We start from the raw sequence: 24,024 nt of genomic DNA, 5'->3' as shown, positions 1-24,024 counted from the left end.
CCGCCGTTAAAGGGGCCGCAGCGCCTTTAAGCGAGGGTCGGAGGCGATGGCACGGAGCGCTTTATTGGGAAGCGGCGGGCTGCCCCGGGACGGCACCTGCCTAAATGGACTCGGGAGCGGCGACGACGTGAGCCTGCGGGGGGAGGGAAAGAAAGCATCAGTGACGTGCAGTTACCTGTGGGAGTCACTGCGGTACGCGAGGAGCGGGGCGTGCGGTGGTACCGCTGCACTGCCAGCTCCGAACAAAGGCTGCATTTCCTCAGCAGCAATGTCCCAGCACAGCCGCTGTACCGCAGCGATTGCACGGTGATATCCCAGCGCTGCCTGCAGCTCAGCGTGGAACGAGCGTGGCGCGGTGCAATGAAGCGCCCTCCCCTGCAGCCTGAGAAATGCCGTCAGAGAGCTGCTGGATTATGGAATTAAAAGCTAAGGTGCCCTAAAGGAATAACTACTGCTAGGGGTGGGTGAGCACAGCAGGAGAAACACAGCAGAGACCCCCCTCCATCCTGCAGAGCTGGGTGCCATACTGCTGCTTTTCCTTCTCCGCCCTCCTGGGAGGGCACAACCACCTTTCAGCCCCTTCCCTACACCCAGGAGGGCTGCACAGCCCTGTGACACAGGGGGCACGTCAGCCTTCAGGCTCAGCCCAGAGCTGACACGGTTTTGGCAGGAAGCAACCCAGCTTCAGAGCCTGGCTGGCACGGGAGAGACTAGCCTTGGCTCTAAGGAGGAGGACTCAGAGCCTGATTACCGCCAAATGCTCTCCTCGATGCTCCAAGACCTTCCTTCCTGCTGCCAGCTGTTTCAGGATGGTCTTCTGCAGCAGTGGGGCATTTGCTCCTCTTACAACAGCTGCCAGTTCTCCTCTCTGAAAAGAGTGAGAAGCGGGTCTGTCAGAGCACAGCTCCCCGGGCTCTGGAGCTCAGCAGACCATCCCATCATGTGCGGTGTTATCATAGAATCATTAAGGCTGGAAAAGACACAGCACTCATAGCGTGGTCTCACCAGTGCTGAGTATAGGGGACAACCACCTCCTGCTCCAGCTGGCTGCACTATTTCTGAGTCAAGCCTCCAGCCATTGGCCACCTGGGCAGGATGCTGCTCATGTTCAGCTGCCTGCCAACCCACACCCCCAGGTCCTTTTCCTCCACACAGCTTTGCAGCCACTCTGCCCCAAGCCTGTAGCACTCCATGGGGTTGTGACCGAAGTGCAGGACCTGTTTATACTCATACAACCGGCTTCAGCCCAGTGATGTGGCCTGTCCAGGTCCCTCTGCAGGGCCTTCCTACCCTCAAGCAGATCAGCACTTCCCTCCCAGCTTGGTGCCACCTGCAAACTCAGTGAGGGTGCACTCAATCCCCTCAACCAGATTGAGGATAGAGACATCAAACTGTGTTACCAGGCCCTTCTCACAGGCAGAGCTGCTCCACTCCAGAACAAAAGGGAAACTTGGGAACAACTTTCTTTCCTGTTCCTGATGAGTCTGAGGATGAAGGGAAGCAGCTTGTGGCAGCAATGAGACCCTGCAGTAGCTGCTCCCACTCAGTCACATTTACTGCTATGTAACTGCTGTACAAACTTTTCACTCACTGTATAGAAGAGGAAGATGGGCTCGCATTTTCCTCTGTATTTTTCCAGAGCATCAATGGAATCAACTTCAGCCTAAAAAGGATGTCAGATAAAACGACTGTTTATGGTAAAACATTTCTGCTTCAGAGGAACACACACACAACAGCCTGTGCTCAGAACTGGCCAGCTCTCACCCCTCACCAACAGCAAAATCCCAGGCTTACAGGCTAAAATGACACCAGTCAGAGCAGGTTCATTCACAGAGGCTGGAACTCCTGCACTGTTACTGTTTGGGCTGGATTTGGAAAGCTGAATGACTTCAGCCTTCAGTTACCTACTAAGTTCAGGGAACAGAGAATGGGTTTCTTAAGCAGTGCCCAATGGGACCTTACCACAGCAAAGTGCAGAAGGTCACTGCTGACTTCATTCCTTATTCTTCGGAAAAGATCCACTACAGTTTTGCATGGGCCACACCAGGCTTGATATGCATCAACAACTGCAAGCGTGAAAATAAGAGCTAGGTCAGAATGGATCATTTCAGACCTACACCCATAGGCTGGTTTGTGCTCTTTGCAGTCTAATCTTTAGGAAGGGGCTGCATAAAGGCCATTGGTGCCATAAGAAACCTGAAATCCTCACAGAAATGAAGTGTTCTCTTGTAGTGATCTCTGTGGCATCGCCCTCCTGGGGTGGGAGATTAAGAAAATCTCTTAAGGTTCAACCTGAGCCCCTCAAGCTGCAGCCTCTGGCTGTTGCTCCCACAGTTCTGACTCTTGCAAAGCACCACAAGGGCTGAAAAACAAGCTAACAATGTTGTGGAGTCTCTAAAAGATACATGTACTGGCTGTGACATCCAGATGCTCCAGGATGACCTGCTGCACAGGCTCACCTAGCCTAGACCCTCACCCTGGGATCCTGGGCTGCTCCTCACACCGGGACCAACCCACCCCACACCTGGGGCTGGATGGGGAATCGAGGCTCCTGCATCAGTGCTGCTGTAGTTCCATGACAACTGCCCCACATACGCTGGTAACCTCCAGCTAGTGCAGCTAATATAGTCTAATATTCCTTACTTCCACTCAGAGCAAGAGAAACAGAGGGTTTGTCCAAACATCAGTACCAGCAGAAACTGATTCCTAACAGGACCAAAGTGCTTGTAACACAGAACAAACCGACACTGCGTGTTGACCAAGCCCTTACCAAGGAGGCCTTCAAGACACAGCATTTCCTCCCAAAGCTCCTGGCTATTGATGTTCATCTGTGTGAAAATGTAAAACCAGTCAGAGCAACATAAGTCATGAGGTAGCTGTAAATGCATCGACGTGTCACTGTGTGCTTACCTGTATGACAGACATCTGCTCAGAGAGGCGTTATCTGAGCACTGCAGGAAAAGCCTGCACTCCTCTAGTCAGCAGGGCAGGGCCAGAACACAGGTGGGAGACCACCTGGAAGCACTGCACAAGTGTATGGAGCACCCAGACAAATGCAAGCCCTCCCCTTTCAGTTGCAGCAACCCTTTGAACAGTCTGGGTGCTTGATTTGCAGAGGCAGTTATTCCGGGAGGTGAGCAGAGAAATAATCCTTGTGTCTTCACAGGAAGTTGGCATCAGGAACTGTAATGAGGCAGCGCCATTTATCTGGATGGATCATGCCGCAGTCCTGATCTTGGCATTAGGACAGCGGTGTGTGCTTTCCAAACCCTTTGGTGTGCAAGGCACGAGGCTGCAGCTGGGGGATCACCTAAAGCTGCAGCTGTGAAAGCAGCACTCAGGCCAACCCATATTTACACACCCCATGGACACAGTTCTTCACAGCCCCCCGCCCTCCGCAGGGCTCGGGGGGTTTCTCCCCTCCCTCACTCCAGGCAGCTTTGCTCACAGCAGGGACGGGATGACCCCTGTGACCGGCCGTGGGGTGCAGCACTGGAGGGCAGGCAATGCTTTTGGAACTCCACGCTGTCCCCAGGAATTCCAGGAACCTCCTTTGCTGAGCAGCCTACTTCTGTGAGCGCAGGTCATGTGAGGGCAACAAAGAATCATTGTCAAAGGGTGTTATTGCAAAGTAAAACAACAAAAAATGGCTCAGCACAAACTACTCAAGTGTCAGCAATAGCTCAACAGATCATCCACGCCATCGGAATGTGCTACAAATGCTGACTGTAGGACAGCCTTGGACTTGCAGGGGAGCAAAAAAGGATGGGAGGATGATACGCAGACCTAGCAGAACCTGGTGCCTGCTAAATAAGTTGTTCTGAAATGTCTGATTCTTTAAACAAGTGACTTCAAAGAATCACTCATGTTGGTAATATTGCTGCTTTGTTGCTGTGCTGATACCGAGCAACAAAGATTCCTGACAGCATTCTCACTTGGTATCATTAATCCTAAATACATTTAGTATACACTGCAGGACTGTTAGCTGCAAGAAGGGTATTATTCAGTAATTAATACCAACATGCATTAAAAGACTGCTAGAATTCCCAAGTCGAGGACTCAGGCTGGAAATCCCCATGCAAACTAAGTGGCTTCTTGCAGACTTTCAGGTGTCACTGGAGCTCAGGGTGAGCAGTTTCCCCAGGCCCCCACTTGCTCAGAGCAGGGAGCTGCTCTGACACCTCCCCCTGCTCTAACAGCTTTCTCTGTTTTCAGCACGTGACCCCAAGCCTAATTTATCAGCGTGCATCTGCAGAACTAAGAAGTGCAATTATTCCAGGTATCAGCAGTGCTAGGACCACCCTGGGAGTGCTGAACAGCACATGAATGACTTCAACTCATTTATGATGATTGTAATTTGCAATAATGAGTTCAACTGATGGACTCAGAAAGCAATGCCAGCACTGTTCAAAGTGCTTTGTTAACGTGGATGCCCAGCAGCAACCAGGATATGGCTCATCTCTGATAGCCCCTTTGCATCTCTAAGCCAACTCTGTGCCATACACAAGGCTCAGGTCACGCAGTCACACCTGTGCAGACCTCAACTAGGATCTCCCAAGCTGGACGTGTAGCTGGTTGCCAGAAGTGCAAATTCTCATTGCAAACATTTGCCATCACAAAGGAACGCGGTGCAACAAGCAGCAGAAATAACTCCTAGCTTAAACTCACCACCTTTCTCACATACTCACAGTCTCACCCCACGTTCTGCAGTTTTTATAGTGACTTATGGAGTCCTTAACCTCCTTCACTGCTTCTCTAGTGAACACTGAACTCCAGGCAAAATCTCAAGATGCTCATAACTTCCTTTGGCTTTTTCTATGGCTTTGCATAGTAATCTGCTCTCGGAACCTTTCTCTCCCCTGTAGTTATAGAGCATCATTATGGCACTCACAGGGTTTAAATAGGCAAATATTCCCCTATGCATCGATGTGAAATGGGCTTCTCAGCCTTGGGATTTTTCCTGTTCCCTCCCAACTCTTCCCAGCTTTGCAGCAATCTCTGAACACACACAGGCTGGTCAGAAATGCCCAGTGAGGCTCAGGCCAGCAGGACCCCCTCCCTCCAGCTCCCTGCTGGAAGTTCTCTGAGCAGTACTGCAAAACACCCATGCATTTTGTTCTTTGAAAGCACCTTTAGTGCGGAGTGGTGGCAGCAGGTAACAGCGCTGCAGCGCAACCTGCACTGAGCAAAATGCACCCTTGGCACTGACCTTGGGGGTACTTGCCTTGCTGCAGTTCCCCCTGTGCTTCCCACCTGCCTTCAGGAATGCTTTTCTACTCACAGCAGAGCTCTGTCAGCAGATACCCCAAGACCAAACTCCATTCTCAAAGTTCTCTGTGAACTCAGAAGCTGTTCTGAGGCCCTCCAGCATGGCTGGCTCCCACTGACCTGAAGGGCCGCCTCCTTTCTCTTTGCAGCCATTCTTCCGCGGTGACAGCAGTCGCTGTGCAGCACCCAGCCGTTGTCTCCTAATTACGTGACTCCAACTGCAGCCAACCTGCACCACAGAGAGAGTTTCACCTGCTGCTGCTCCTCAGCCCAGGACCCAGCAGGAGCAGGGCTGGAGCCGAGGGGCTGTTGCAGCACCTGCGTCAAAACTACAACAGTGGGACTGCCAAGCCTGCAGGAGGAGCAGACTGGGCCCAGTAGCTGTGCAGCAGCTGGCAGCTCCCCAACGCTGCTATGGCAGCACAGGGTGCAACAACAGCCCGGCCCTCCCCGCTGCCCTTCTCCTGTCTCCTGGGAAGCTGTGCTCCCTCTGCTCAGAGCCCCTCTGCCTTCCTTCTGCCTGGCCAACCCACACAGCTCTGCTTTCTGCCCACTGCTGCACATCCGCCCCACTCCTCATCCCTCCTAAACATGGGGCAGAGGCAGACATCACCCCGCTGAGCAGAGGGGAGAAGCTGACAGCCCTTCTGCAGACACAGCTCCACAGCAAGTTCTCTCCCTTCATCCAAAACAAGCGTCCGACTGCCCGCAAGCATTCAGGTCAGCAGGGATTCTGCTCACCCCAACTGAGCTGCTTGGGCTCCAGGCACACACCGCAACCTGCTCCTTGCCACATGGCACACAGTAGCCGTCCTCCAGCCAGCCACCTCCTGGCTCAGAACCTGGCTTCTGGCACTGCAGCTGCTCTCCCTCGTTGCCATCAGCAAGCTCAAGGTGACACCGGGCAGGGAATCCCCAGCCTGCATCGGCAGCGTGGGTGAGCACTGCACCCCGGGGTGCCCAGCGGCTGCCTCTCTGTAAACATAAGGCTCCAGTAAAATCCCAATGATTATGATCACAGCTGCATTTTTTACATGTTTATACCTACCAGGTGCTTACATGTCACAATTACTTGCTCACCCCCTTCAAAAACTTATGTTCTAGGCTTTAATAACCTCATGCACCTTGATTATTCCTCTGCCTGCTGTATCACTGCCTCAGGGGAGACCTACAGAGGCAGGGCAGCTACTACCTGGTGAAAGGCTGTAAAAGTTTGGGGTATTTTGTAATGTGAGATGCTTGCCTTAAGAACACAGGACTCCTGTGAGCACATCACATACCTTCCTTCACTACCAAGATGTCCATATCAGTGCTGGGAACAACTGGCACATTGTCTCATTTGACTCTGAGAGAATACCCCAACCAAGCTGGCAGCGGTGAGTGAGGTGCAGACAAGTGTGCCAGCTGTCTGATCACCAGCGCCCTCCACAGCAAAACCTATTGCTCGGACATAAGAGAATGGTCATCACCACTTGACCCTGCAAACAGACACAGAAAGCAAATACACTTAATAAAATGGAATAGATTTGATTGGTTTTCAGGAAGAGAAATGGCATAAAGATGGCAGAAATGTGATCATCTGTATCAAGTCCAAACTCTGCGTGTTTTGGTTCTGCAAACTCAAGCTCAAGAGATGCCACCACCCAAACAAAGCTGGTAAAGGCCTGGCCGACACATTTGTTCCCATGGCAGCCTCAGGAAGCAACTGTGGGGCTGTGGAGATGGCACAGAGTGCCGACTGTTCCATGAAGCTCAGAAAAACCTACATGTTCTGGTAAAGTTCTTTTTATTTACACTATTCGTTTTCTTCTCTTTGTACATACCTACAGCAACACGAAAAATTATTCACAAAGCTTAACTGAAGGTGAAAACGTTCTCATCCAACAGTTTGCCCTGCCAACACCTGTGAGAAACGGCAGTTGTTCTCATGCAGCAACAAGATTGTCTGAGCATCGCCTTCATCGTTTCTAGCAGAATTTAGGCACCACCCCCCTCAGATGTACACAGATACTTACTCACCTTCCTTCTGAACGCTTTTAGGCACCAAAGTTTTATAGAACCAAACTCAGGTTTATTGTTAGAAAAGCAAACTGGGGGAGGAGGGGGGGAAAAGAGATATGGAAGAACTTGAGCTCCTAAACATACATAGCAGGAGTGAGGGCTTAGAGGCCAGATACACACTGTAAAGTCTTACATTCACAATATGTTCTGCCTCGGAACTTTTCCTCAGTTCAAGTCAAAGCACATCTGATGGGATTTTACAGACTTCATTTATGAGGTTCTGCTACTTATCAAGTTCTCACTTATTTTCACTTTCATCCAAAGTCCATCACAAAAAAACTTGCAGAAGGACATAAGAACTTCCAGTCGCTTACTGCAGTGCCTGGGGGAAAAGTGTCAGGTGCTCACTTTTATTTGTCTTTCAAGAGCAGAAGAAATTACATGAAATGTATATATTCTCCTCTGCAACCAAGTGATAACAGTTACCTGATACACAGCACATTCAAATTCCAGGCCAAACCGTGGTCACATTTTCTGACACAAGTAATGACCTCTGAAACAAGTAAGGCTATCACAATTTAACCTTCTGATCAGAAACTGAAGATCAAGATGCTAATCAAAACCAGTTAGCAAAGTCACAGACATCTCTTCCTGCAGCAGCCTTCCTGAAGCTCAAAGTAACACGTAAGATTTGGTTTAAGACATAGGCTGCAACCCTTCGCATGCCTGTTAGTGCTACGTAGATACAGTATTTGGAGATTCTGACTATTGAAACTACGGCCTAACCTGGAATTAGAAAGTAGACGTGGGAAGAAAGCGAGAGCCCTGACCTGCATGAAAGAGAGCTCCTTGATGCTCTCATTTGCTCCTACGCATATTTGATTCCTGAAGCCACTGGGGGGGGGTCTTGCATTCCAGCCTAACATTACACAGTCTTCATTTGTACCCACAATTTTCTCCATGCTTACAGGCACCATCTCAGGAACCTACAGACAATTTAGGCTTCTGAGTATAGTAAAATCCCATTGCTTATCACCCAGCTATCCAAATCCATGCATGTGTGTATATCTGTACATATACACAAAATTCACAGCAACATGACTGAGCATAAAAAGAAAAATCCCATCCTTTTCCCAACTTAAAGCGCCCACTAATGGAAATCATTTGCATGTTGCTTAACTATGTCTGAAGGTAAAGGATGAAAAACAAAAGCAATCCCTTAACCACTGCTTGCCAGGTCCTTCTGGTCTCTTGAAAGCATAGCTTTTGCAACACGTTCTCTCCACTGATACAAGGGATCGGCAAACACATGTCATTAGTGAAATCAGCTAATCCTTCAGCAATTACCTGAGGAAATTCTTGGCTTCTACACCAAGAGCTTACGCCTGCTTATACTGCAGCCACCTGCCACTTCCCAGAGAAGTCAGCAGCCACGCTAACTGCAAAGCACGAGACTTTCTTCTCAAACTGCCCAGGGATGTAAAGCAACCCAGCTGTCCCATACCATTGATCTGAGCATTTCATCAGTACTGAGTGACCCTGCATGGCAGTACGATGCTAACTCTGGGATCTTGTCAGTACAGAATTGGCTGCCTGTCCTTTGGGATATGCTGTCTCCCCTTATTTTCCTCTTTAAAAAGGAAGTATAATGTAAGTTAAGCTGAAGTTCAGAAATGCATATATTTTACTTAAAAACATTCATCTGTTCAAAATCCAAAATAAACTTTATGGGATACAACAGTTTTTGTTTTTTTGTTTGGTTTTTTTTTAAATAACATTTCATTCAAACTGTATATAATTCATTGAAGTATTCGTACAGCAAACAATGGTTAACCCTTGAAAACCTGTAGAAAAAGATTTTCACACACACAAAAAAAGGAAAAACGAAATTGAGGTATCGCACCCAACACACACACACACACACCCAAGCACACGCACACACTCAAACACACCCACGCACATCCACGCACACAGGCTGCAGCAAAAGCAGAAAACTGTAGGCCCAAAAGGAAAATGATGACTGATTGTTCTATTCCAAAGTCCAGGTAGCTCAGGAAAAAAAAAAAACAAACCAAAACAAACAAACAAACCAAAACAACCCCCCAAGAGTCCTCTGAGTAAAGAAACTACCTCAAAAAAATTCTCAAGTGCACTGGAGACCTGATCATTTTAACTGTTTCTGCAAAGCAGCTCCCTGCACCTAAGAAAAATGCAGCCCAAGGTGACTTGTGCAAATATAAGGAGTCAGGAATATTTCCTGCTGTTCCTTAAGTAGACATGAGGGGTGTCCGTAGATTCCATTAGCCTTTGATCATGCAAGATACTGCTGGAGTGCTGTCTTCGCCCTGCAGGTAAAAATCAAGCTGTTAATTGTTGGGTTCTGGCTTTATCATCATCAACTGTATGAACAAAGCCACGTGTTATGTCAGCAAGATAGGGAAGGTAACTAAAGAGGTGACAGGAAACTAAAAGGCTGCTTCCTTCAGTTTGGAAGAGCCTCGTTTTTGGAGCAGAAATGCTGTGTGGGCTGGAACAGTTCAAGGATCCACCTGGTACCTGAGAATAAGACGATCTAATCACGTACATCAGATGTTCAGCATAAACTAAGCTACTGTCAGGTATGGTGTGGATTAAGATGCATCTCAAACCTTGAATTTTTAAGCAAAGAAATCCCCCTTCAGTTGGTGACAAGCCATTATTTCTCTGTACTACAGATGTGCCATGAAAAGCAGCGGCTATAGCTGAGAAATAAACCTGTCATGTATCAGGAACTTAGCACACACAAGAAGCATGTTATTCCTGTCAGGAAAACCACCCCTACTAACGCAGTGAGCACCTTCACAGTGAGGGTGAAAAGCTGCAGTCAGAACAGGACAATTTATATGATCTAACTTTGCACAACATCTTGGTTACAAATACCTCCCAAAAAACTATGCTGAGAGTTTCATCAATATTCCAGCTGAGTGTTAATTATTAGGACCTGAATTCAAAAGTTTTGCTTCTCCTTTGAGCCTACACCTCCCAACCATGCTGTCATGGCCCTGACAGTCCTTTCCAAGACCTAAGCCAAGTATTTATACTCACTTGTCACACAGATTCGGATCCGATGACTGACTCAATTTGTGTAGGATATCTACTATTCCCATGTCTCGTAGTTTATCTTGGCGTTCTTGTGAACCTACAACAATAAATCACATTCTTGGAAACACCACTGAAATAAAAAACACGTGCAGAACAGAAGAAAGGAGTGGCAGCAGAAACCAGCTTAGGGAGTGGGGTATGGAGCACAGTTCAGCTAAGACACAGCAATGGAAAACTCCTTCAGCTGTGGCAGCTTCAAAACAGAGCTCTGCTTTCTTTTTTGAAAGGCAAAATCCCACACAAATTTGATCCTAATGCGAGCGACTTTAAACTCAAGTCAAGTCAAGCTTCTTTAAACTCCTTTTTCTGGTTTGGATACAAGCAACATTTACGCGGAGGTGTATTTCTAAGTCTAAGCCATAGCACTGTGAGCAGAAAACCATTTGGAGCATAAAATTCTGTGACCCGAGAGAGGTGGAATCTGTGTGAACCTCATCAGCTCCTCTTCACTGACATCATCCTCCTCCCTTCCTGCCCCAGAACAGCTCTCTATATTTTCTTTTATGTTCCAAACACTTTTTCCATATTATACCTATAATGACGCCTCCCTTTATGCTTTGGATTCCACTGCACTGCAATAATGACTAGTATGTAACACTAGCCTTTTGATCAGGGCAGTAACTTGTCTATTCATTAATAATGAGGCTTTCTTACCTTCTTCTTCATTCCATATGAGATTAGATATACAGAACATGGCAGCAAGCTGAAGTTTAGCATTTGAATGACTCTAAATATAGGGAAGGAAAAAAAAAAGCATTCAAATTTAGAAGAGATTCAGAATTTCTCACACCTTTTGGCATTCATCCTGTAACAAATGAGGTAGGAAAAGCGGGGACAAATTCTGTATCTATAAGTTCTCTCAAAGGTAACACCATGACATAAGACACTTCGGTAGCTTTCGGTCAGTTCTCCTTACATACTCAGTAAGAGATTACAGGATGCTGCTTCTTCAAGATCATTACAAGTTTTCCAAGTAGAACTGTTAAAGGTATTGCTTCAGTCAGCATAACACTATTATGGGACATAACACCAGATCTTCCTTGTAATCAGCCATATAGAGCTGCACAGCATGATTTCTTAAACACAACTGGGTAGACAAATGCTAAGTGCGTGACAATGACTAAGAATTTACATGAATAAATGCTAAAGTGTCATCCTTAATTCTGGCAAAAGATCAAAATCAAACAGTGAAGAAGAATTCCCCCGTACCATATAATATTTGATTTTCTGCAGAATGTCATCGTTGGTCATAATCAGTTCTTTTGCTGTTGTTCCATCTGCTATATTGGCAAGTATACATAACGTCTGAAAGAGAGAAAAACTGTTAAGAATATTGGCTGCAGATCACACCCCATGATTTATACAGCTTTCCTGACAGCTCTGAACTTGTCACAAACAATTCTTTTAATTAGTTTTAATATCGTTAATCTGGATTTTCCAGCTTGCTTACATTTCACCAGTGCCAAAGCAGTAACAATTGTGCCTGAACAGCCCTTCCAAAAACACAGTTTTTGCTGTTATAAAAAATTAAGCAACATTCACTGATTCATTTCACAATGAGTACAATTTAAGTCTCTTATGGAAATACGTGGCACACAGACAAGATACAATATGTTGGGAAGTAAAGGAGGCTGTTCTGTAACAGCAGCTAGGAAAAAACACAACACATCCATGTAGTTCTTCAAGTCAGGAAAGGGAAATTCAGAGGTCTACCTGCTGAACCCTCAGAAAAACATCTTTTCTTCCCCACAAGCTCTAATCCCACATCTCACCTGCAGAGGTAATGCAAGTGAACTGCTTAATGCACCTGCTTATTACTTGTGAATTAGAAAAGCCATCTTACAACATAACCTTGAAGCAACAAAGCCCATGTTTGCACTACACGCACAAGGCATTAAGACTTGCAAAGGCAGCTTTCCAGGCGCTCGGGAGGCACAGGGAGACGCTCTATGAATTCTTCCCTTAAGAGCTGTGTAAGAATTCAGCCATGTTTTATGTACACGTGGCTGCAAGAGGGCTACAGAGAATGACCAACACATGTGTGATGCCTTTGCCTAAGCTGCATTCAAGTTAGTAGCTGCGTACATCCATTATGTCCCAAAGCTGCTGAGGACACACTAACAAGTCAGTCAGTGATAAACACCATCCTATTTGTGTGCAGCGTTGTGTGCAAGAGTTAGTTCTGAAACAAAAGCATGTTCATCTCATTGCAGGGGTAAGCAAAGTGTTCTGTATACGAAGGCTCCAAAACTGAAAGCCTACGTTAAGCTTCGGTACAACAGCCTTCTTCCAGGAGGTGCACTTTTGGCAGGCAAAATCATCTCCTATTGCAAAAAAGGCCATTTCACTTACTAGAGCTTTATCAAAACCAATTTAGAAAGAAACAGCTGTTTAATCCTCAGCTGCTTTACAACCATGGTTTCACTACACTTGCTACATATTTAGTCTTAGGTGTGTGTGTGGATTGGTATTTCTTTTTGCTAATTTTGCATTTTAAACGGTCACAAAAGAACTCTTCACTTCAGCCCACTCTTTAGTGAGCAGAGATTTAAATCACTCTGGATTTAGCGATTAAAGCCATTTGCCATGCCGTTCACTACCAACATCCATTCTAAGCCAAAGGAATCCTCGGCAATCTCCCACAGCTCCTCAGTGCCCCCATTACTCACCACCACATGTCCTGCGTGAGGAAGACAGTTAAAGAGAGCCTTCACCTCCCATAATTAGCCAAATTCTGTCCTCTTACTTTTGCTGTAGTAGCCTCACCCTTATGCTGTTCTAAGACCAGAGATGCTTTTCCCTGTTGAATATCTCTCTCCACGTCCCTTTACTCCTGTATATTTTTATTCTTCCAGCTGCAATTTTTCAGAGCATGCCCCTCCTGCTCTTATCTTGGGCTACACCAGCATGTTCTTCTCCCTGCTGCTGTCTCCTCTGCTGTGAGCACTGCTGGCTCCCACAGCTCCCAGGAACAGCTGAGATGCCACAGCTCCCAGCAGAACATGTTCCACTGCCAGCAAAGTGGGCAGTAACACTGCTCTTTTTTATTGACTGTTCCAACAGCTGCTGTAGGAGCAAATAACCATGAAGCTTTTCCCAGCATGAAATATTGGCTTTGTCCTCTTCCCATGTCCCCACCATCCCCTTTCTGCCATGCCACTGCACTAGATATAATTCTACTGCTCTCGTGTACGGTGTTCTCCTACTTGTGAAATCTAAAAAGCATTCTGAATTGAATTCAAACATGTTTGCAGTAATGCACTGAAGACAAACTTCTGGTAGGTGCTAATGTTATTAAATGGACAGACCTCAGTAAAATAGCCACAGCACGTCATTATCCTCAAGAAAATTAACACGGTGAGAACAGTAAGCATTTTTAGATGCTTCTCAAATTGTATTCTGCCATGAGAACTTGAAACAAAGGAAAGGATACCTGCTCTTTGACTTCTATATTGTGCTCCCCTTCCAAAATGAGGGTCACTGCTTGCATGATTTGCTTCCCATGAGTGCTCATTATATGGTCTATGTGCTGTCAAAGCAATGAAATATAGTTAGCAGTAATTTTCCAGACACAGAGGTAGCATTCCTACATGAATTACTTAAAGAGTAGTAGAGTTGCACAAAGTTCTTATAGCTCATAGCAAGGTCTCCCAAAACCCAAAGCAGCAGAAACACTTGGTAATATTCCTCTTCATCTGAACCCTGGTCACGTTTGAGAGAGCATGATATGGACCTTGGTTCTGAGTTCACTGAAACCCGTAGGAAAAAAAACACTGGTTTCCTACTTGGCCATAGGCTGAAGACTAAATCCTGCTGGATGTGAGCTCTCAGTATGATGCTGCAGTTATAGAAAGAACCACTTTTTCTCCTCTGATAACAGGAGGATATCAAGGAGGGGTAAAGAAGTGTGGCTTTATTTTTTTTCCACCTGGAACTTTTGCTACACTTACTGGAACACTGCAACCAGGTCTGATATCTTCATTTAAGAAAACCAAAAACCTTAAAGGATTTAGAAAGATAAGATGCATAAATCACTTATATTCTAGGAAAACGGTCTCAAGGTCGGAGACTTACAGGTAAAAAGGTGATATGATTAAGGACTTGTACTGTGTACAGGAATATAAGCAGTCATAAGGAGTAACAGAAAAAAAATGCAAAACTAGATCTACAGGGGGATCTGACAGCAAAACTCAGCAGTGACAGCTAACAGCCACCAGACACAACTTGTGCACAGCACACACTGCAGTTTTCTGAGCCGGAACTTCTTACCAATAGAGATTCTTGTAGGATTTCTTAAAATTGCTAGCACTAAAACTTGAATCAAAAGCAGCTGGATGAGTTGCTCTGGAGTAAGTTTTGGGTACAGAACGAGAATGGTTGATTCTGGCTCTGAAGTGTTACAGACAGTAGGTGAAGCTGGGATGGTATCAGACAATAACACCTTAAAATAATGAGACTCTGCTGTCAGAGCTCAGCTTAGGGTGAATTAATGAACGACAGGTCGCTCTTTTCACATGAAAATCTTCACATTAAGACAGTGTAAATCCTCAATGAAGCTTATTGAGATTCAGTGAGTACAAACATCAGAAGTTATTTTGCAGTGACCTTTTTATAGTAGAAACACAACATGTGATAAATGCACAGTAGAGGCTTCGTGGTATTTTTCCCCACAAAAATGCTGGCTTGCCAAATGTTTGCTGCATGTTTTCCCTCTGTTCTTCACAGGGGATTACCCCTTTCATTTCCTCCACCAATATCTCTTTCTCCCTGTCAAAAACAATTCACGGACTTACATTTTCAAGCCATTTTACTTTAGTGTGTAAAATGAACGTATGCATTTTTGTTTCCCCAAGTGAACAGTCCCACAGTCAAATTCAACAAGTCTGAGCTCACTACATAGCTGGGTAAGAACAGAGATATCTCAGGTGTCAAGAGGGAAGAACCATTAGGTATCCTCAATACAAAGCACCTCTCCACATACTGACTCAGAAGTGCAGCTCCCTCACTGCTATTCTGGACAAGTTTTTAGGAAAACACTGTGGGAAGCTAAATGTGATGGACTTGATGATCAAACACAACTGTCCAGTGCTGTATTTTATAACAGATACCAAGTGGATGTTCAGAATTCTTTCCAGTTTTTCTGACACTGGTTTGAACTTTTGCTTACAGACACTGGGATAAAAGCAAAGCAGAGCCCTCAATTTTAGCCACGTACCAAAGAGCAATCAAACAGAAAAACCATTTTGTATTCTCAGCCAAAATCTTCATCAAAAAAAAAAGAGGAACCATTAATTTGCCATGTCTGTATGTTGGATCACAATAAAGTCTGTTTGCAGCTCTACTTACTGGACGAGTAGACAGAAGGTTCCTGAGCAGCCCCAAAGTTTTCATCAGAACATTTACATCGGAATCAGAAAGCAACTGGAATAACTGCTCTGTGCTCAGACCTCGTAAGATGTCTGATTTGATCTTCTGTTCAGCTTGAAATGCCATATTCTGAAAAAGACAATGCTTTTTAAACATTAAGCTTTAGTTTTTACTTTTAGGAGACTGTTACCTGCAAGCATATAAATATCCTTGCTGAATTAGTCCCAAAATTGTTATAACTTACAAAGAACTGTAAATTGCCCATAAGGGAGTATTTCTAGCTATGCAATAAATCCATATGCACACAGTTTCATGGCTGATTTTGCTGACTTGGTTATTACCCACTTTTATTTGCGCCCATCATGCTTTGACACTGCTCCAATATTTGCCTGAATGATCCGGACAACCAAATCAGTATCTGAATGAAAGGGTTCTTATTCATCTCTAACTGTTGAAGTGTTCCAGGCTGACACTGCTTTCCTTCTTTAGATGGACAGAATGCAAAAGCAGACCTCACTTACACTATTTCTATTAACAACTCACAAGTTCCTTAAGTCACATTAACAAAGTACTCCAGAAATGCAATTGCAAGCAGTTTTCCATCAGTATTTTACTCACCATTAAAGCCCAAATGCCGTTCACTCGCAAGGCAAGATTTTCACTTTGTGTTAAACTACACAGAAGTTCTATGGCTCCTGATTCCAAAATAGGCTAAAATGAACAAGTTGGGACAAAAAAAAAAACCAACAACAGACTTTTAAAACAATACTCCATATAATCAGGCATACAAATAAAAGTAAATATATATTTTTTAAAAAGGCCTTGCTTATATCTCACTCTTCAGATTCCAACACACTCGGCCCACTCTGATGAACTGACCGAGCCATGCCCCATATTCATGAGCACTAAAAGGTAGTTTTCTATGAGGGGAGAGAATTCTTTACTCAGAGAGTGGTGAGGCCCTGGCACTGCTGCTCACAGAAGTGTGGCTGCCACATCCCTGGAGGTTCCAGGACCAAGCTGGATGAGACCTTGTGCAGCCTGAGCTGGTGGAGAGCAGCCAGCCCACGGCAGGGGTTGGGGCTGGGTGGGCTGTAAGGTCCCTTCCAACCCAAGTCTGTAACAGAAACAGACATCAGTTTGTGCCACAGTTCACCTGGTCCCATGTGTCTGTGCACTGCAATGAGCTGCCAGGGAACCACAATGGTTCTTCATGGTCTTGGTGATTGGCTCACAAAGAACAGACACAACAGATAGGAGAACTTCCAAAATGTTTTACCTTTTGACTCAGCTCTTTTGCAGAGAAGAGCACAGACCTGTTTTCAGCTTTCAGTGACTGATAATTTGCATATAATTTTGAAAATACTATATAGAAAAAACGCAATATACTTAAAAATACAGATGTATTCTGTAATTCAGCAGTGTTTCTGACACGGGAAAAGGCTCCATTTTATAGAGTATGGATTGTATAAACCCAGATGTGACACAGAACTCACAGCAGATACCCCCTATCTTTCAGTCAAGAAAAATAAAAACCTCTCAGTCGAGCTATGGCAGCATTTTCAAGATCACAGCAGTAACTCTGTAAGACAATCATATCCCCAATTAAAGTTTGTTTTCTTGGTGCTCTCGAGTTGTTTTTGTTTTAAGATAACCATTATTCTAGGAGTCAAAAAATTCATTTCTACTTTTTTTTCCCCCCCCTTCATAGACTACATTTAACTATTCAACAATATTTAAGTGTCACAGAACTGTAAGCAGGTTTACTTGATATTAGCAAGCAATCAGTGATTTCAATCTGCCTAACGTTACAACTCTATGACAAATAACACGTCGTTCCTACCCACCAGGATACCCTTACACTTATTGAACCCCCCTGTAGGGTAGCTTTTATCCAGAAACAATAAGAGGTAACAAACACTAACCTCTTTGCTCGGTGAGAATTCTAGAAGAAGATTGCATAGTGTAGAAGATGCTACTATCAGAATTTCATTCGGAGCATTCTGTAAAACCTGTTGTCATGAAGGGGAGAATGGAGAATCTCTGTCAGTTAGTAGGGTAAGGCAGGGACTGCTGTGAAATGGAATACTTGTAACTGTGCTGCACTTTGTTATGCTATGCATTTGGAGATGCTTTGATGCTCGCAGTGCAGATTCAGACAGCACTCATTCAACTCCATGTGATACTTCTCACTATATGACAAGCTGGAGCAATGCAAAGCTCTTTCTCATAAGTCAGATTTGAGAGCTTTCACGTGGGTTTTAGAAGAAATCAAGGGGAACGAAGCCCTGTTCTGCAAAGCACGGATCTACTCTGCTCAGCGGCCATTCTTGCAACAGGCTGTAGCTGCAGAACACCTCTGCACCATGCTTAAAAAAAGGAAGCTCCAGGAGTCTCCTCGAAGCCTCTGTACCTTGAGGAGAGCACAACACAATACAGCTAATTTTGTTGTACTTGTCCTTTTGGGAAAGTGAGAAACCTCTAACAAGTTCAACTCTCTTAGGTACACCAAGATGTCAGTGGGGACCCACACATGCCATTCTTAAACAGAACATCCCCCCAGTGTGGTCTGGAAGAGATCAACAAGGTAAGGAGGATGCAACTGATCTTCCAGCAATGAAAGGGGAACGGGTGAAGGTGATGCAAACATTAACAATTACTCTGGTCACAGAGTTTTGCACAGAAGTGCATTTACACCTGCTCTGTAGATGTAAGCCTTTCTCTTCAATACAGCTATATATGCTAAGGAAGAGAGAAGAAACTTACATAGTCATTAATAACATTAAATAAATATATTTGTATATATTTATATAAAGAAATATTATTTATTTTTATTTAAAATGTATTTTATTTTTCACTTAAGAATAGTTCCTGCCATTTTGGGATGAGCATCCAGAAGCTCCTGACTCCAGCTTATTTAATAAAAATCACCATAAGCAACAGCCAGCAGCTGTGTTTGCAAAGTTTTTTCACACAGCTCTCCTTCTAAACTGGTTGTGCTTCTTTAGTTTTACATTTCTAGATGTTTTCATGTTTCCAAGCTGGGATTTTTGCAACCTTTTAGATATTCAAACCATTCCCTCCAAGCCCTTTCAGATGACAACCACAAGTATTGATCATCAGAGAATCATGCCACAGTGACTGTGCAGAACTTGCATGGTCAAATCTCTCTTGACTTGCCAATTAAAACTGATTAATTAACCCACAGATTATCATCACAATTCATAAATACTACTCAAGAATCAGCACTTTGCGTGTAGTAGGTACAGTGTAGTATATCTTGTCAGAAAGTAACCACTCTGTCATTTCCATCGTGAAACTATAATACAAAGTAGACCCACACTTTAGGGCTTCTAATTCACACAAGCCTCATATAAGGCCAATAAGATGACCAGCACATCAGTTTTGTGTAGTCCGTTATTTCTGAGAATTAGAACATAAGCAGATCAGAGAAAGTCAGTGAGACTTTGTGCAGGCCTGAGCAGTGTGTCCAACAGGCATCCTTCTTGGACACAATCACCCAAGCCACCAGCAACAGCTGAAAGATCTCCTGATCTTTTACTTCCTTACAGCACTTTGACTGAAGCTTGAAGTCTGTCAGCTCATGTAACTGTGTCTCACTATCAGGTTCATCAGTTCAACTTTGCTGATGAGGCTTCCTCTGGCATGGCTATTGTACTTCTGCATAGAGTCTGGCTCATTTCAGACATGGTGATTCTCAAGGGCTTCTACATTGCCTAAGCATTCAGGCTCCTTGCAGAATTGCCTCATTCCCCATTCTCGAGAGCTAAAAAACGCTGACACTAAGAAACTGGTCTATCTGCACTTAGCGACAATCACATTACAGGGCACGAACAATAGATACATTTAGATACATTTTAACCTTGTGCACAATAGCATTTTATTAAAAAAAAAAAAAAAGTATTTTAAAACGTCTTTGCTGAGTTCTTCAACTTCAGTTTTAGTATTTGCAATGAGAACTAGACAACTACAGCAGAAAACAGACCTACATTCTCTTGTAGCACTTACAGACACAGCCTGAGCTGTTCCACCTACTCTTAACTGAAGGATATACAGTCCTAGTGTCCTGCAAGACTAAAAATTAGGGATAATGTAGCTTTATTAACTGATCACAGGAAAAAAAAAGATGAAAAAATAGCAAAGCATGGACTGGACCACAGCACTCTTGGCATGGAATTTGATTTCTGGGTCATATATGCTATGACTCTACAGAAACACACGCAAATTAAACATACACCACATCCTCCGTGTTATTATAACCCAAGCAGAAAACTCGAGTGGTTGCAACTTGACTTCACTTACCTTCATTAAAGGTTTCCATACAGCATGGTCCTGAAAACTTGTCCTGAGCTGCTGAACAGAACGGGACAAGCTGTGCAAACATCTAAAACAGAAAAGAAAGATTCACTGTGAAAAAAGTACACAGAGGTATGCTTCTGTTTCTATGCGTACACACACACACACACACACACGTTGCTTTTGCACATAATAATGCAGCCTAGAACATGGTGACTAATAGCTTGCAAATAGCAAAAGAAAATACTGTGCTAGTCCAGGATCATTTTCTCCCCCTAACAAGTTTTCCAAAAGCAGAAGATTTCAGATTAACTTCAGCTCTTGAAAAACTGAAGTTCTACCAAGTGCAACACCAGACTTTGACCAAAAAAAATTGTTTGTATGAAACAAAAAAAGCATCCTACCTGACTGCAGCTAATCGCACCTTGATACTAGATTCAGATAAGCCATTAACAATACGGTCCATCATATTTTCAGTTTCAATGATCTAGAGCAAAAAGTAACCAATATCATATGAATAAAATAATATGAACATTTACGGGGCTGTTGTCTTTTGTTTTTTCTTTCCTGTCTGCAATGTTTTAAATACCGTACAAAAACTATAACTAAAAACAGCAAGCCACTTTAGAGTCTCAGACTAAGTGGAACAAAGTGTGCATCTGCACATGATTTGGAAGATATCTATACCCTCTGTTCCACTACTGCTATCAAAATGTCCTGAATAATCATCGAGAAAAAATACATATAATATGTACAATGTATTACTCAGTGTTATACTAAAATGAAAGACAGCATGTGTGAGTGTACAAAATATATACAAACTATAGATTAGAGACATGTGGTAAAGCCATCTGGAAAAGATACAGTTGCTCATCTTCCATATTTAGACATGGCCGGCACAAGCATTTAAAACCAGGATAAAAGGGAGTTAATACCATGGTGAAAGATGGCCTTTATATAATAAACCAACTTTGTCCTGTTCACATCCATCACTTGTTAAAGACAATTCTTTGAAATGTAAGAGAAGGGATCCTTGCTATTAACTAAAGAAATTAGAAAGAGAAATGTATGGGTTTGAATTGAATCTCCAGTTGGGTTTGCTGTGGTAGGACAAGGGGAAATGGCTTCCAACTTAAAGAGGGGAGATTTAGATTGGATATAAGGAAGAAGTTTTGTTTTCTTTTACAATCTTTGGAGACACGGAGATCCAAGGTCAGGCTGGATGGGGCTCTGAGCATCCGGCGGAGCTGCAGGTGTCTCTGTTGCAGGCGAGTTGGGCTGGATGGCCCTTACGGGTCCATTCCAACTCAAACAAGTCTATGATTCTGTGAAAACTGGAGATTCTGAATGGGTCCCCACTGAAAAAATCCTCCTACTTGTTATCTTCTCAACTGAATGTTTTCCCACCTCCTACCTGCCCATACTTTTCATCCATCCTGCCTCTTGTGCCTTATATTTTACTTTGACATAGCAACCCCACACTAAATTTCAAACTTTTAACTACATGACTACTCCTATCTTCCCATCTTTTCTTCATTGTTTGAGTATAATCTGTCCTCCTTCACACCATAATATTCTAATAGCACAAGCCCCTCGGTCACTTTGGAATCATGGAATCAATTGTGACTTGGTTTCACAACACGATCAGATTTCCTAGGACTTGTTTCTGGGTAAACATTTATTTTATAACAGAGGCAAATTTTGTCCCCCCAAAACACATGTTGCAGAAATGTTTAAAAGCCCACATGCCACAGCAATGACCCTGCACAGCCTAGACAGCTGGACTGATAATCTCTATAGGTCCCTTCCTACCAAGCTATTCCATTCTATTCTGAGTAGCAAGGACCACAGCATGTTGAAAGACTTTATTCTGAAAATCTAGTTCATCACCATGAAAAATTCACTCCAACTAACCTTACTCTTCTATTTTGTTACCGAAAGACAAATTTTCTTCAAATCCCACTCAAAGAAAGCGCGCTGTAGAACTGTTAATGTAACAGAAAGCAAGCCTTCACAACTCAACTAACAGCAAAACAAAGATAAAGAGTTGGAAGGAGCAAAACAGACACCCAAGCTCTTGCACTGCCCTTCAACTATAGCTCTGCCTCATTGCTAACATTTTTGCTCACCTTTTTTCGAATGTCTTCATCGTTTGCTCCAAGGGAAGCATACAGCTTGAAAGCAGCCTGGCGCAGCTCATGGGCATGCTTCAAATCATGGTCAAGCTATTTAAATAAAGTACAGATATCAAATATAGACACTAAAAATTACAGGTGGTATTTCCTTATTTGCTGTACACTAATAGCTGCTTCCTGGGGTTTTGTCTATCACACGTAGAACAGCCAGAAATACAAACGACCCGCTGTTTCATCAGCTCATGTCCACACTCATCATCTGAACACAATAATGTAAGGGTATGGTTAATGTCACTGTTGAGTTACAGATAAGCCAACTTAAAGAATATCTGCTTACAACAATTTGATGCCAAGACACTTCTCAGATGTTACTGCTCCATCCAGACCATATTAAGGCAAAAAGTAGTCTTATTTACCCAACAGAAACTTATAGGAACAAGCCAGAAGACGTGGAAAAAATCAGTACAGAATCAGTTTTATCAACAGAACTGAAGCTCATCCCTAAACCACAGGACCTAGAGCTTAAGGAGATTGTTAACTTCCAGTTCCTGTCATAAGGGCAACACACCAAAGTGCTAACTGCCTAGATGTTTGGGGAAGGTAACAACACAGGTTCTAGACAGGTGAATTAGGGTGATGCATCATGGGACATGTGACTCACAAATCAGGAACAACTGTACTGGGTACGATAATCAAGTGGGAACACTTAGCTGTAGGGATAATAGTGGCATCCCAGCTCCTGCAAGGTGTGAGCAAGGCAAGAAGCAGAACACATACAAAGCCTTGACTTTGAGATAGCAGACCTGGATGAGCAGAAGGAGAACACCCTGGTTCTCAGCTTCCTCTTCTTATGTCTCTGCTAGACATAAGAGCAGCCTTCACCTCAAGAAGATTACAAAGAACATGAAGCTGGACTCTTTATCGTGGGGCACAGAAAGAGGAGACGATAATCAGATTGAAACTGAAAGCACCAAGTTGTTGTTTAATTGTTGCCGTGTGCTTTCAGTTCCAATGTTGCTCTATGATTGACACCCTTGCAAACTCCAACCCAAAGGGTTCCACATAACAAAGCAACATTTTAAGTCTAAATGTTCAAAATGCCAGAAAAAATGCCAGTATTAAGCAACAAGTTACTGGTAGGAAAGAACTGTCCAAAATTAAGCTGTATGAACAATTTTCCCTGGTACAGATACATCATTAGAGCAGAATGTATTATGCCTACATTTAATATTTTAACAACAACAAGTAATCTGTTCTGTAAAGTCCACACTCATCTAGTTTTTACCTTCTTTTACCTTCTGGGGAGTAATTCAAAGTGTTTTTTTCCTTCTCCTCCAAATAAGCACCCTGCCCTTCCAGGTGACTATTGTTAGAGACTTTCTGCACACTTAAAGCCATGTCATAATATCTGTAATCGCTCCCGTTCAGAACCTTTGCCATGTTTTTGATGCTACCACCAACACTCACTGCTCCCCAGCCAAATGCTAATTTTCCTTCTGCTTATTTAAATCTAAAGTGCAACCAACAGTTTTTTTTTAAAATGTTTAATTTGCATTTTTACATCTACTTAAAAGCAACTGTACGTGCAGAATCAGTTCAATCCCTTGAAAGCCTGAGAGGTGTGTCCACCTCTGGGGACAGTCTCAAAGGAAAACAAAGGCTCTGTAATCCACTTCTCTGGGGTACTTTCTTTAGACTGAATGAGAGAAAAAGGGAATTGACAAACGATACTTCCCCACAAGGAATATCAAGAACAACTCTGCTTCCGAGACTGACTGATTTACTAGTGCTTTGG

General features: G+C 43.8%; 2 protein-coding genes across 5 annotated transcripts in view; both read right to left on the bottom strand.

The window, feature by feature from the left end:
• Window positions 1–42: 42 nt before the first annotated feature.
• On the bottom strand, window positions 43–5,676 carry NME9 (NME/NM23 family member 9). The gene is made up of 7 exons (XM_072344292.1): window positions 5,587–5,676; window positions 5,389–5,497; window positions 2,771–2,828; window positions 1,963–2,066; window positions 1,592–1,663; window positions 752–868; window positions 43–133 (listed from the first exon to the last, which is right to left on the bottom strand). The coding sequence occupies exons 2-7, from the start codon at window positions 5,419–5,421 to the stop codon at window positions 101–103; spliced, it is 417 nt and encodes a 138-aa protein (XP_072200393.1). The 5' UTR covers window positions 5,422–5,497; window positions 5,587–5,676; the 3' UTR covers window positions 43–100.
• Window positions 5,677–7,039: 1,363 nt separating this feature from the next.
• The window catches only part of ARMC8 (armadillo repeat containing 8), a 57,795-nt gene continuing 40,810 nt past the window's right edge, over window positions 7,040–24,024 (bottom strand). For 3 of the 4 annotated variants that reach the window (XM_072344604.1, XM_072344607.1, XM_072344608.1), the window contains 11 exons: window positions 22,224–22,319; window positions 20,499–20,581; window positions 20,101–20,182; window positions 17,703–17,789; window positions 16,396–16,488; window positions 15,757–15,906; window positions 13,844–13,939; window positions 11,620–11,715; window positions 11,065–11,137; window positions 10,354–10,447; window positions 7,042–9,614 (listed from right to left, as the gene is read on the bottom strand). In XM_072344604.1, the coding sequence (XP_072200705.1) occupies window positions 9,581–9,614; window positions 10,354–10,447; window positions 11,065–11,137; window positions 11,620–11,715; window positions 13,844–13,939; window positions 15,757–15,906; window positions 16,396–16,488; window positions 17,703–17,789; window positions 20,101–20,182; window positions 20,499–20,581; window positions 22,224–22,319 (984 nt within the window). In that variant the 3' untranslated portion in view covers window positions 7,042–9,580. Of the gene's footprint in view, window positions 9,615–10,353; window positions 10,448–11,064; window positions 11,138–11,619; window positions 11,716–13,843; window positions 13,940–15,756; window positions 15,907–16,395; window positions 16,489–17,702; window positions 17,790–20,100; window positions 20,183–20,498; window positions 20,582–22,223; window positions 22,320–24,024 lie in introns of all 4 variants that reach the window. The other variant, XM_072344605.1, reaches the window with a different exon arrangement.

The sequence above is a fragment of the Excalfactoria chinensis genome, chromosome 9 (genome assembly GCF_039878825.1).
Source record: "Excalfactoria chinensis isolate bCotChi1 chromosome 9, bCotChi1.hap2, whole genome shotgun sequence".
Taxonomy (NCBI): Eukaryota; Metazoa; Chordata; class Aves; order Galliformes; family Phasianidae; genus Excalfactoria; species Excalfactoria chinensis.
Note: the sequence above shows the minus strand (reverse complement) of the source record. Positions and strands in the feature narration are given on the sequence as shown.

Coding starts and splice junctions, on each gene's coding strand:
- NME9 (XM_072344292.1), bottom strand. CDS start 5,421: ATGGCTGCAAAGAGAAAGGAGGCGGCCCTTCAG. Junction 1,664..1,962: donor ACCTTCTGCACTTTGCTGTG/GTAAGGTCCCAT, acceptor CATCCTTTTTAG/GCTGAAGTTGATTCCATTGA. Junction 869..1,591: donor CCATCTTCCTCTTCTATACA/GTGAGTGAAAAG, acceptor CACTCTTTTCAG/AGAGGAGAACTGGCAGCTGT.